The sequence below is a fragment of the Balaenoptera acutorostrata genome, chromosome 2 (genome assembly GCF_949987535.1).
Source record: "Balaenoptera acutorostrata chromosome 2, mBalAcu1.1, whole genome shotgun sequence".
NCBI classification, from domain to species: Eukaryota; Metazoa; Chordata; class Mammalia; order Artiodactyla; family Balaenopteridae; genus Balaenoptera; species Balaenoptera acutorostrata.
In genome coordinates this window covers 125,337,592-125,350,899 of record NC_080065.1, presented here as the reverse complement: position 1 = coordinate 125,350,899, position 13,308 = coordinate 125,337,592, and the positions used below count along the sequence as shown (strand labels likewise).

General features: G+C 44.0%; 1 protein-coding gene across 5 annotated transcripts in view; it reads left to right on the top strand.

Annotated features, from left to right (window-relative positions):
• Positions 1-8,261: 8,261 nt before the first annotated feature.
• Positions 8,262-13,308, top strand: part of NRG2 (neuregulin 2) — a 181,203-nt gene continuing 176,156 nt past the window's right edge. For all 5 annotated transcript variants that reach the window (XR_009007302.1, XM_057541756.1, XM_057541755.1 and 2 more), the window contains exon 1: positions 8,262-9,281. Coding sequence is in view for 4 of the 5 variants with exons in the window: in XM_057541756.1 (XP_057397739.1) it covers positions 8,588-9,281 (694 nt within the window). In the remaining variant the exon portion in view is untranslated. The remainder of the gene's footprint in view (positions 9,282-13,308) is intronic.

Genomic DNA, 13,308 nt, shown 5'->3' with positions numbered 1-13,308 from the left:
TAGCTTGCAAGGCCCAGCATAAGTCTGATCCCTACTTATCTTCCTAACCTCATTCGATGCCACCCTTTCCCCTTCTTATAATGATCTCCAACTTCATTGGCCTTCCTTCCATACTTTGAATCATGTCAAGTTTGCTATTGCCTCAGGCCCTTCCTATGGTATTCTTCTCTCTGCCTCAAATGCTCTGCTCCCAGAGTTTTGCAGGGCTGATGCCTCTGCATCCTTCAGATCTCAGCTCAAATGTAGCCTGCTTAGAAAGGCCATCCCTGCAAGTGGTATTCTGTCCTAGTCGCTTTCAATCTAATCATATCACACACTCTCTCTTTCTTCCTTCTTCTTTTCTTTCTCTTACAGAAATGTTTTATGTATTTGTTTCCTTTTTAGTGTCTGTCTCCCTTGAAGAGTATAAGCTCTTCAAGAGCAGGGACCTCGTGTGTCTTATTTGCGCCTGCATTCTCAGCATCTGGTATGAAGCTTGGTCCAGAGTAGACACTAAAAATAGTTTTGAGTGATACATTGCAAAATTAATATTAATCAAATGGATTTTTGAAAAGAATGAATAAAGCTATTTGGGAAATAAATAAATTCACTTTGGGATGAATAATATAAAATGTCTTAGAAACTAAGGCGTAACTTAAGGAGCTATGCATTGGGCCTTAGTAGATATTAATCCCTTAGTGTGATTGAGTTTGTCATGTTCAGCAAATATTTAGGACCTAGCATTTGCAGAGCATACTCTCTCTGCCCTCAGAATTGGGAGAGCTGAGAGAACAGTGGGACACTGAGCCTGAGAGGCACAGGGGAGGGATGACATTAAAGAAGAAAAGTGGGGAGGGGGGGTAGGCGAGAGGCCCAGGGCAGGTGCTAGCTCAACAGATAATAGATCCTGACTCTAATATTGCCTAGATTTGAGCTCTAGCAGCAACCATGGCTATTATTTCTTTGCATCTAGGTCAGTATGCATAGTAGGTGTTCCATAAATGCTTTTTGGTAGAATAAATAAATTTATGAATTTTAAAGAAAACTCAGGAAAAGTGAAGTCTTCAAATTTCTGACCTTGGATGATATTGGAAGTGTCTGGGAAGTAAATGAAAAAAAATGCACATGAACTGGAAATTATGAGGTAGAAACAAGGTTGAATTGGACACTCAAAGGTACACTAGCCTGAGGATTTGGGAGTAAGGGACTAATTTCTTCTCCTCATCCTGCTTCACGCCCCCAGAGTTGAATCAACCTCAGAGTTCCTGTTGACCTCAGGAGAGGATTCCAAATACACAAATCAGGAAAACAGAGAGAGGAAAATCTTTGAATGTTAAACAGCAAAAACATTCAGCTTGAAAGACATCTAATTTTTTCTCAGTCCAAATTAGACAGGCTATGATGCTTAAAAGAAAACGAATGCTGGTGCGAAGCACGAATGTATTATCTGATCGAAATAACACAGGACAGATACATCTGTGTCCAGATTGTACTTCTGCTGTGGTCTATTTTAGGGAGCTTCTGGATTTGAATCTAAAACTGATATCTGGAAAAGAGATAATAATTTGTGCTCACATAGCACTTTTCATTCAAAGGTCTCAAAGCACTTTACAAAGAAATAAGTATTATTATCCCAGATGGAACAATTCAGACAGAGGGGCTGCTGCCCTCTTCAGCAAATTGGTGAGTGTAAGCCCTTGGACTCTTGATGCAGCCCTAGGCTATAAATTATTGAATCATGTCCTCTATTGATTGGGAGCTGGGACTACCAATGATGTGACTTTTAAAAATATACATATAAAGTAGAACATCAGGCTCTATGCTTAAGAATTTTAGCATGTGTTCAAAAAATATGAAAATGGGTGGTTTTAAAACTGCTGAATTTGGGGTAAAGTATGTCTACTTAAAGTAAGAAAATGGTTATTCTAGTCAGACTAATACTAGTTAACATGTGCTAAGAATTATTCTAAGTGTGCTATATATATTCTTTTATTTAATACTCACAACAATTTTTTAATTGACGTATAATCGACACGTGACGTTATATTAGTTTCAGGTGTATAATATTATAATTCGGTATTTGTATACATTGGGAAATGATCACCACAATAAGTCTAGTTACCATCTGTCACCATACAAAGCTACAAAATTTTTTTTCTTGTGATGAGGACTGTTCAGATTTACTTTCTTAGCAACGTTCAAATTTGCAATATAATATTTTTGACTATAAGACTCACGGCAATTTTAATGAGGTTAAGAACTATTATCACTTTACACATTTACCATTGAGGAAACTGAGACCCAGAGAAGTTAAGTAACTAGGCCAAATGTCAGCTAAGTAATTGGCAGAGCTGGGACTTGGATGTAGGCAGCCTGAGTCCATTACCCATGCTCTTAGCCAGTTACTCCGTGCCAGGTACTGTGAAGCATTTTGCATGCGTTATGTCACTGAATCCTCACAAAACCTCTAGAGGTAGGTATATTATTATCCCGATTTTATTTGGGAAGGACAGTAAGGATTAGAAAGGTGAAGTGACTTGCCCAAGCTCCCATTCCAGTATGTGGGGAGCCAGGATTTTGCAACATAAACAAAAGAACACTAGGCAGGAAGTCAGGGTTTTAGTGCTGTTTCTGCCACTAACTAGGCTGTGTGACCTTGAGCAAATCCAATAGTCTCCATGGTCTCTACATCTTCCTCTGTGACAGGAGGCCATCGGGCTACATTGACGCTGATTCCTTCCCAATGCTAATATCCTCAGAGTCTCAATATCTGTTTTCTATCTGGTTCCTTGTTTAAAAATCCTTGGAGGAAAAGAAATTAACCACACAGAACCTGAGAGTGACTCTGGAAGCCAAATTTAGAAAACAGATCTCAAAAGGAGAAAAAAAAGAAGTTTACAAAATATCTTTATTTAGAAAATGAGACTGTCCTGCAAAGTGTTTGGCTTGATTTATGAGACCCAGTGACCACATAAAGGCCATACACATCACCTTGATGGACCAGTTCTCCTGGATGTAATAAGCCATGTAACCTGGTTCTGTGGCCATTTCTGGCCACTGAATCGGCTAAAGCTGGAAGAAGTCCATCCTCGTGTGGGAGGGATCTGGGAGAAGAAGCCAAGCTTTTCATGTGGGTGTTCTATCTTGAATTCAGTATGTCTATACCATTCTGTCTACTTCTGTTTTTGTTCTCAGTGATTATTATGTAGTGACACAGCCCACTGCCACCATGAACAAGTTTTATCACAAGCATGTGGGGAGACTGTATAGTGAACAGGTCTGCCTTCCATTTCTCTGTCTGGTTCTGTTCAAAAGTATTAGCTTGATCCACAGGAAACAAAATCATTATCTTGAAGAGATATCTGTACTCCCATGTTCATTGCAGCATTATTCATAGTAGCCAAGTTACAGAAACAACAAGATCAATGGATGAATGGATAAATGTGGTATATATATAATGGAATATTAGTCAGCCTGAAAAAAGAAGGAAATCCTGCCATTTGTGACAACATGGATGAACACGGAGGGTATTATGCTAAGTGAAATAAGCCAGCCAGGGAAAGACAGATACTGCATAGTATCATTTATGTGTGAAATCAAAAAAAAAAAAAAAAACCAAAGTCATAGAAACAGAGAATAAAATGGTGGGTGCTGGGGACTGGGGAGTTGGGGAAGGGGGAGAGGTTGGTGAAAGGGTATAAGTTTTCAGTTATAAAATGAATATGCTCTTAGGATACAATGTATAGCATGGTGACTGTAGTTGATAACTATTGTATAGTTGAAATTTGCTAAGAGAGTAGAACTTAAGTGTTCTCATAAAAAAAGGGGGGGCAGAATATAGAAGGTGGTAGATAATGTTAATGAGTTAATTGTAGGAATCCTTTCACAATGTATACATGTATCCAATTATCATCTTGTACACTTTAAATATATGACAATTTCATCAATTATACATCAATAAAATGAAAATAAATAAAAGACAGAAAAAAAAAAGAAAACCAAAAAACCCCCCAAAATGTGAGCTTGAGTTTGTGAGAAACCTTGGTCCTATCAGTAGCTCTGTGATCTTGCGAAAGTCAAATTCTCTCAGAGTCTCAGTTTTCCTCACCTTTTTGTAAAATGATGCTTATACCGTTTGCTTGCCAGTGTTGTACATTTCAAATAGTCTGACATTGGTGGAAGTATTTTGGAGAGATTGGAGACCTCTCAGACGACAGTGAAAGTGAGGTTGCAAGACGCCTTCCCTCAGAGAGACACGGTGCTCTGCATAAAGCAAGCCTGAATGGGAATCCCAACACTGCCTGCCACTTGGGCAAGTTACTAAACCTCTATAAGTCTCTTCAGTTTGTAAAATGCAAAGTTGTTGAGGCATGGAAATATAAACATGAAGCTCCTGATACACAAGAGGCCATTTAAATACGGTAGCTATTATTATTTTGACTATTAATTATTGAACTACACTGAAGAGTTAGCAGGTTCAGAATATCAAGCTTTATTTTCTGAGACTGTGTACCAATTCACTTTGATCCCTAAGGAAAAGCCAGAAGAGAATTGGGCTGTCTTCTCTACTAAATGGCTGATGTTAATTCTGTAAAGCTTATCTTCATACACACCACACCTTGGGGAAATCTGGACAAGGACCTCTCTTCCTTTTAGACATCTCTGCTTAAGTTTCCACCCTCTGTGGCCGCACGAATTCTAGTGGACAATTGGGATCTCAAAACTTATCTTTGCATTCTAAAGAAGATAAAGTTATAGGGCAATAATTCCCAACCCTTTTTTAGCACCAGAATCTCATTTTAAAGTTAAAAAAAATTTCAAGGAATCCCATATAATAATAGTTCTACTTTAGGTCGCTTCTGATTGAGAAAATACATGGTAAAAAAAATCAGCATCAGTAAAAAAATTAAAGGATCCTCTCTCAAACATTGTTGGGAATAGGTAGTATATGAACTTGATAAAAAAATCCACAAGGTACAAAAGGGAACAGCATGAAAAGCATTCTTCTTGCACATTCCTCCGCCAACCAGTGCCCTTCCCCAGAGCCTACTATTGTTTCCATTTCTGCTGTGTCCTTTCAAAGGTAATCTACGATCTATGAATATTTATGTATTTATCCTTTAAAAAAAGACAAAATGGTAGCATACCTTGCCACTCTTCTTCACCTTGTTGCACTCTTCTGCATACTTAACAATGTCTTGTTATACTTTAAAATGGATATGTGAAAAAAAGAGATGGAATATGTATTTTTATTCACCACACTGGCATCTAGTATTGAAAAATTGCATTGCATTTTTTTTTACATTTTTTAAAACTTTTTATTTTATATTGGAGTATAGCCGATTAACCATGTTGCGAGTTTCAGGCGCACAGCAAAGCAACTCAGCCATGCATATACACGTATCCATTCTCCTCCAAACTCCCCTCCCATCCAGTCTGCCATATAACATTGAGCAGAGTTCCCTGTGCTATACAGTAGGTCCTTGTTGGTTATCCATTTTAAATATGGCAGTGTGTACATGTCGATCCCCAACTCCCTGAATGCATTGCATTTTTAATATACAGAAAATTCTAGTGTGCAATAACTACATACCACATAGAGAGTCTCAGCTCTTAGATTAGGAACCATTGGTATAAGTAAAATATCAATAACATTCAACATTAATTTTGGCCCTTACTCTACACCAGGCATTGTTCTAAGCACTTTACACTTGTTATCTCACATAATCCACATCCTTCAAATCCTTCTAATCCCAGTTTAAATGTTATCTCCTCAGAGAAACCCTCCCTTATCCAAGTAGACCTACCTTCTCCCCTTTCCATTATTTCCTATCATTTCATCCTGTTTATTTCCTTCAGGACAGTTACCTATTCGTCCTATTTTACCTATTTGTTTACTGTTGTCTCCCGAATGCAATAAGAGCTTTGGGAGCGGGGACAGTGTCAGTTTGGTTCACTGCAGTATATCCAGTGACCAGTCCCATGCCTCGGTGCTGGGCACAGAGGAGCCATTCCATCAGGTGTTTGTTGAATTAAGTACACAATGAGCAAAAAACAATTTTATGAGGTAGACCCTAGTATAATCTCCATTATACGAATGAGAAAGCTAAGCTCTAGAAAGGGAAATAGAGTCAAGTCAAAATTAGTAACTTACAAAATTGGTTTGAAACCCAGTACTGCTTGACCCTAGAGCACAAGCTCTTCGCCACTACCCTGGTCTCAGAAACAGAAGACTGAGTACAATCTTGGCTGTGTATGATCTTGAGTAATTCGCTTTTCCTCCCTGGGATCGTTTCTTCCATTGAAAAATGCGAGAGTGGAGTTAGTAATCTTCCTTATAGCTATGATCGATGAAAATGTAAAAGGAGACACTGAAGGGGCCAACAAGATTGGCTGGACGCCTTTAAGAGAGCTGATTTCCATTCTTTAATTCCTACCCTCTTTCCTTCACTAAGGATTTGTGGATCCTTATTTTATGCCAGGCACTGTGTTGGTTGTTCCTTTGGATAGGTATCTAAAGACTAATAGGACATAGTCCCTGCCATTAAGGTGCTTAGTCTGATGGGTCTAATGCAGACCCATTAATAGCTGCTTGAAGTACAGTATAGGTCTTTGCCATAACAGTGATATGTATGAGGCACAAGGTAACACAGAAGAGGAAGGAATTAATTCCATCTTGTATGCGTATGGTGGTGAGGATGGTGGTGCATATGTAGGGAGGGAGAGATGAGGTTTACTGCTGAGCTAGGCCTTGGGGATAGAATAGTTTTCCAGGTGGACAAGGCGGAGGTGAGGCTTCCTGGACACAAGAGACATCACGTGCAGAAGCACACCAAGAAACAGTATGATGTGCTGAGGACTGCTAGGGTAGGGGCTTGGCTCCCAGAGGATGGAGTTGGCTAAGTAGAGGGGGCCCGTGAAGAGCCATGCTGAAGAATTTGGACTTTACTCCTGAGAGCAGTGGCATGGCCAAATCATATTTATATTTTATTTTTAGAAAGATCACTCTGGCAGTGGTAGGACTGGAGGAGAGTGATGAGGTGAAAAGTGTGGAGACTAGTGAGAAGGCTTTGTGGTGGTCCAGGTGAGAGGTGAGGAGCACTTGGACCTCAGGTATTCACGCAGAGTTGGAGAGGAGCTAGATAAATAGGGGATTTTTTTAAAAAAAGAAGTGGCAAAGGACTTGGTGGTTGGTTGGATGAGGGAGAATAAAATGAGACTGAGGGACTTGCTCGAACGGATTGGGTGGCCAAGTATAAAACAGTTCCATTAATGATTATATGGAATTTGGAGTTGGGTGGGAGAAATAATGCTGTTGGCTTTGAATATGTTACGTTTGGGGGGGTCTCTTAGCCAGGAGGAAAGCTCTAGCTCCCTCCTTTCTTTCCAGAATAGCATTCCTAGCCAAAGTCAGACATCCTCGGGCCAGTTTCCTGCAGTCCCCAGTCAGGGATAAGATTCTCCAAGACCTTACTGGAATTCCTGAGCTCCATATCTTTCAGGGATATAAGCTGGGTCTTAAAAACTCCCTGTATCCTTATTGATAGAAGGAGAATGGATCCCTAACTCGCTTTTTAAAAATCAGATGCTGGCCGCAGTGGAGCAAACTCTCCTGCCTCTTTGCAAGCAGCACACTTTTAAAAAGAAACCATTTCCTGTGGGGCAGCTCTGGCCCTGACCGGCTCTGGCTCTCAGGTTGGCTCCCAAGAAGCCCCCATCTCCTTTAGGAAGAGGCTTTTTTAAAAGAAGATGAGGTTGTATACCGTGTAACCTGGTCCCGCTTGGCTGCTGGAGAAAGCCCAGAGACCTGGGGACTGGACCCTCTCTCAACCACCACCCGGGGTTAGGTGTCCTCAACGCCGAGGCAAGACTCCATGTAGCCCCAACTCTCCCCCAAAAGACGGGGCTGGGATCCTCCCCCACCTTAACTCGAATCTCCAGCGCTCACCTGGCGGTGGCAGGGCCAAGCACGTGGGCCCGATTAGGGGCTGGCCTCCAGGGTCCTCCCAAGGAAGGGGATATACAACCCCAGGAGGCAGGAGGCTGGCCAGTCACCCGGGCCGTGACAATCTCCTTGGCTCCTACAGCCGATGTCCAAAGGCAGGGCACAGCCTGTGTCCCACTCCCCCCTTCATAGGACGGTGTCAGAATCTGTTATCTCTACTCCGCCCTCTGCTCACGCACTACCCCACTGTCGTGCCCATAAATACCAAGAGCAAAGGGTAGCACGATTCCTCCCGCCTCCCTGCGGGCCCTGAAGCCGGGCACTAAAGCAGTGCAGTCCCAAGCTTCCCCTGCAGAAGCCGCGCTCCCCACTCGGTTCGGGGATAGAGGGGGCGCGAGAGAGCAAGTGGGCGGACGTCCCATCCTCCGCATCCACCTCCAGGTCCTGGCGCGCAGGGTGGGAGCGCTGCGCGCCTCCGCGCTGCGCATCGCGGCCCGCTTGCCGCCTGCCCCCTGCCCTAGCTGGGCCGCCTCCCCGGGCTGCCGGTGGAGGGCTACAAGGCGCTAACGTTACGCTGTTTCCGGTTTTCCAGCGGGCTCTGGTTTCCCCTCCCAAGGCGGCGGCGGCGGCGGAGCGGCGGAGCCCCCCAAATGGCCTGGCCAGATGCGGCAGGTTTGTTGCTCAGCGCTGCCGCCGCCGCCACTGGAGAAGGCTCGGTGCAGCAGCTACAGCGACAGCAGCAGCAGCGAGAGGAGCAGCAGCGGCAGCAGCGGCGGCGAGAGCAGCAGCAGCAGGAGCAGCAGCAGCGACAGCAACAGCGGCATCTCTCGTCCCGCTGCGCCCCCAGAGCCGCGGCCGTCGCAACAGCCGCAGCCCCGCAGCCCCGCAGCCCGGAGAGCCGCCGCCCGCTCGCGAGCCGCAGCCGCCGGCGGCATGAGGCGCGACCCGGCCCCCGGCTTCTCTATGCTGCTCTTCGGTGTGTCGCTCGCCTGCTACTCGCCTAGCCTCAAGTCGGTGCAGGACCAGGCGTACAAGGCACCCGTGGTGGTGGAGGGCAAGGTACAGGGGCTGGCCCCGGCCGGCGGCTCCAGCTCCAACAGCACCCGTGAGCCGCCCGCCTCGGGTCGGGTGGCACTGGTGAAGGTGCTGGACAAGTGGCCGCTCCGGAGCGGGGGACTGCAGCGCGAGCAGGTGATCAGCGTGGGCTCCTGTGCGCCGCTCGAAAGGAACCAGCGCTACATCTTTTTCCTGGAGCCCACGGAGCAGCCCTTAGTCTTTAAGACAGCCTTTGCCCCTCTTGACACCAACAGCAAAAACCTCAAGAAAGAGGTGGGCAAGATCCTGTGCACTGATTGCGGTGAGTCGCCCCCTCCCTCTGCTAGAGGAAGGGGGGAGGGGCGAAGCGGTGGAGAATGGGGGTGGGGCGGGAGGTGCTGCAGGTGCCCAGGCCTGGCAGCGCCCCGGCCGGCCGCTGGGGGGTGGGGCCGCCCCTGTGCAGGGCGTTTGGCATGGTGGGTGAGGGTGTTGGGCTGGGGAGAAGGAGGATCAGGCTCAAAGTGTGCCAGGGGTGGGGGCGGGGGGACGCGCTGGCCTGTGCCAGCAGGGATCTGCGGCTGATGTATGGCATGTGGGGCTGGAAAGCTGCCATCATAGCCCAGTAGCGGCAGGAAAAACGGAGAGGTCCTGGTGTTGCTGGCCCGAGGCTCAGTGAGTCAGGAGTGACCCTTGGAGGCCTTGCCCGCTCTGCTCCCACGGGCCTGCCTTGCCCAGGCTGGCAGGGTCTGCAGGAGCAGCTGGGCAGATTCCCAGGCTGTGAAGGCCTCCGCTTACAAGTTCTCCTAGGGAATCATGGCCCCCGCCCCCTCCTTCCTCTCCTGGGCTCCCGGCTCAGCTCATCCACACCGCTGGCGCAGGCAGAGTTGGGACTTTTTCTGCTACTGTTTTCTGTCCCCCATGTGGCTCAGGGTTTTTTTCTGCATCGTGATTGCCTGTCTTTGATAAACTGGTAGCACAGCCCTCTCTTAACCTCCACGACTAGTGAGCAGACACCTCTTTTGGCTGTTTCTGGGAGATCTTCCTAGGTCTGTTTATTGTTATGACGGTGAAATAGAGTAACTTATGCTGAATGCTGTAAGTTCAGCTCTGACATCTCACCAGCAGGATGTGTTGACTGCACATCTCATCTTCATGATGTTGGGTGCTGAACAGGAATGCAGGTGATTGGAAACAAAACACTGAAATCTGTAGATCTGTGCAGCTGGGAATGAAGGTCTCCAATGTCAAAAGTCAAAGAAATGTCAGTTTAAGATCTTTTTTTTCTTGTCCCTGAATCCAGTACTTACTTCTCAGTAAGATATTTCGAACCAAATTATCCCCAGACTGGAGTGTTTGGTGTTAGCTTGTCTTGTGCTTATTCATATTGGGGTTTCATTTTATCCCCAAAGGCTGGATTTGGTGTTTGCAGTGTGACTCTGAGCTGTGTAATCACTGAATTGTGACAGATGTCCTGGTCTGTCATAGAAGTTGGTGTGTTTACTAGTTTACCAACAGATTCTGGGTAGTATAAATAGGCTTTGAGTAGCAAAAATGTGTACAGCCTGTAGGAAGTTTTGCTGCCCTCATCTTTCTAGATCAATGCCTTTGACTTTTGGAAGCTTCCCTTCTACCCCACGTCCCCCGCCCCCTCCCCGCCCCTGTCCTTCAGGAGACGAATTTTAGTTTAGTGGTGGGAGTATATCTAGGTATTATGTTAAACTGTGATCACTTTAATCAGAAGACTCTTGCAGTGTCTTAATAAGAAGAAAGAAACTTTGGTGATAACAGCAGTTTATCTCTCTGACATTGTTCTGAGGAATATTGTTGACTGCTCTTTAATGTTGGTTTTATGCTCTGAAATGTTTGATGATGACAAATTGAGACCAGTTAAGAATTTCTAATTTTTTATTGTGTTAAGCATTTTGTCTGAGATCCCTTGGGGAGCTGTGGAACTGTATTGTGCACTGGGAAATAGATAGTAAAAACATTTATTGAACCTTATCCAAGGACAGCTTCTGTTTTGGTTTTCAGTGAGTTGCTCCTGAATGTGCATCGTGCACATTGCCACATAATCCCTAGTCTGGTCCACTGAGCCCCAATGGTCGTCGTCCCCTGTCTTCCTCCTCCTTTCCTCCTTCCTCCATCAATTCTACCTTGTTTGTTTTAGTGAGTGTTTAATAGATTAATAGTTGAATGTGGAGATCATGAAAGATCTGGGGTTCAGAAATATAGTCTGCTTTTAGGTTGTGGTCATCTCATATTATGAACATAGCATGTGCAATATAGTTCTCAAAAAGATAAATTTAGGACTGCAATCACTGCTAACGAGAAGGCCCTCATACATCACAAATTATCAGGGGGCAGGAAAGTATATGGGAGTAAACATTTTAGAGTGCAAAAATTTTTGCTTTGAATTGATAGTATATAGATACAGGTCAGTTTGGGGGCTTTATCTAAGGGGATTAGAAATTAAAGGACATTTTTGTGAGAGGAAACTTGTGGAACTGGTGATAATATGACAGAAGAGCATAAACTGCATTTTCTTATTTTCTACAATGTGGTTGAAGAAAACATGCACTAGTAATGGTATATTAAATAAGGAAACAAATCTTCCTAACTAACCACGACACCTTCCTTGTGCTCAGCAGGAAATAACTAACAAATTTATTTTCTGTTTTCTATCTCCAAAAAAAGCCCTCTGGGCCACAGGGTCATTGGGAACATTTTCTCCTTGGAGCAGATCTGCCCATTGCAAAATAGGGAAACTGGCACCTGGAAACTGTCATCATGGCCTTTATATTGAGCAACTGTGGTTAAATTGTTACTTTATTTAGCCATTTTCAGCTCTGAGCCTGTCTGGGTTCTGAGAGGTATGGTTCCTAGGGAGATTGTCCAGAAAGCTGTGTTTTGGTGGGCCAGGACTTTGGGATAAGGTACCATACAGAGAGATAAAGGTCTTCATAAATGGCTAATTTTACCACAACTATGAAATGTTGACTTGTAGCCTGTTAAGTCCTTCTGGAATAGCAGTATCTGCCAGAGGGGCATTTTTATAGATCTAATGTGTATCATTCATGCCAAATTACTACCTCTGGTGGTAAAGAGTGGAGTAAAATCTTTGCATTTCTCAGAAGATTACATACTTGGAGGTGTTTTCTGTGCCTTCTGAGGAAAGAACAGGAAAAAGATTTGAAAAGGACTCTCAGGGACTAGCAACTCTGTACAATGCTATAAAAGCATCCTGTTCTGCAAATAGTCCTACATTTTTAATGATGGTTGCATATATTTTGGTTTAATCACACTCTATCATTTGCTTTCCTATATGTGTATGGTTTTTAAATTGTTTCCTTATTGAACAGACACAATATATATCTTTTTTTTTTTTAAAGAAAGATCATTCTTCCTTTGGGACTTTATGATTTGCCTTTTTCTTCCAGCGTATAGTGTACTTTGTTGTTAAAGCTAGAAAAGGTGTATTCCTGGGGGACTTTATGTTCTTTAGGATAGTTTTAAATTAATGTGGCACCCAGATTCACATATTAGAGCAAGGTGGTTCACAAAATTCAGTATAGCAAAAGCGACTGCATATTTTTAAAGTGCTGTTTATTTAAAGAATCTTTTCTTCCCCAGCCAGCTGGAAACCCAGCTGTGCTGCAGCTTGAAGATGGGAAAGTGAAACTAGATTAGAAACTGACCAGTCCTAGTGGTGAGGACAGGCTTGATTATAGATTTAGGGGTAGAATTACCATCACAATGTCATTATTTCTTTCAGTGGCTGCTTTCCTCAGCAGACTGGGATTCTTGGGGGCAGGAACCATATCTTATCTTTGAGGTCTTTCTCCTAGCTCTCCTGCCCTTCAATGTTTGGTACTGCCCGTGGCTTACAGAGGGATTCTCATAAGTGTCTTTTGAATGGATGAAGTCAAGTGAAGTTCAAAAAGCAAGCCTCCAGATTAATACTAAAACAATCTTAACTCTCCTATCTGTGACACCAAGTCCTGTGCTGAAAAGCTGAGTTCGATGATAGCCCTTACCTGTCGCTATGGGAACCTTTTTTTCTGAAGGAGTCGTAATCAACTAGAGTACTTAACCACAATGTGCTTAATCATTGTGCTGATTAGTGTTAATGGGATTTGAGCAGTGGAGAATCTAGGTCTTGTTGGAGAAGACCCTCCTTTTTTTTTTTTTTGGAAGGCAGGTTATCACACCCCCCCATGTTTAAACAAAATAAGATAACTATCAACTTGAATTAACAAAAGGTTTGGGAGCTAGAGAGGGTGTTATATTAACTAGCTAGGTGACTAACTTCTTCTTGGTCCCAAGGCTCTTAACCATCTTCTATTATCTAG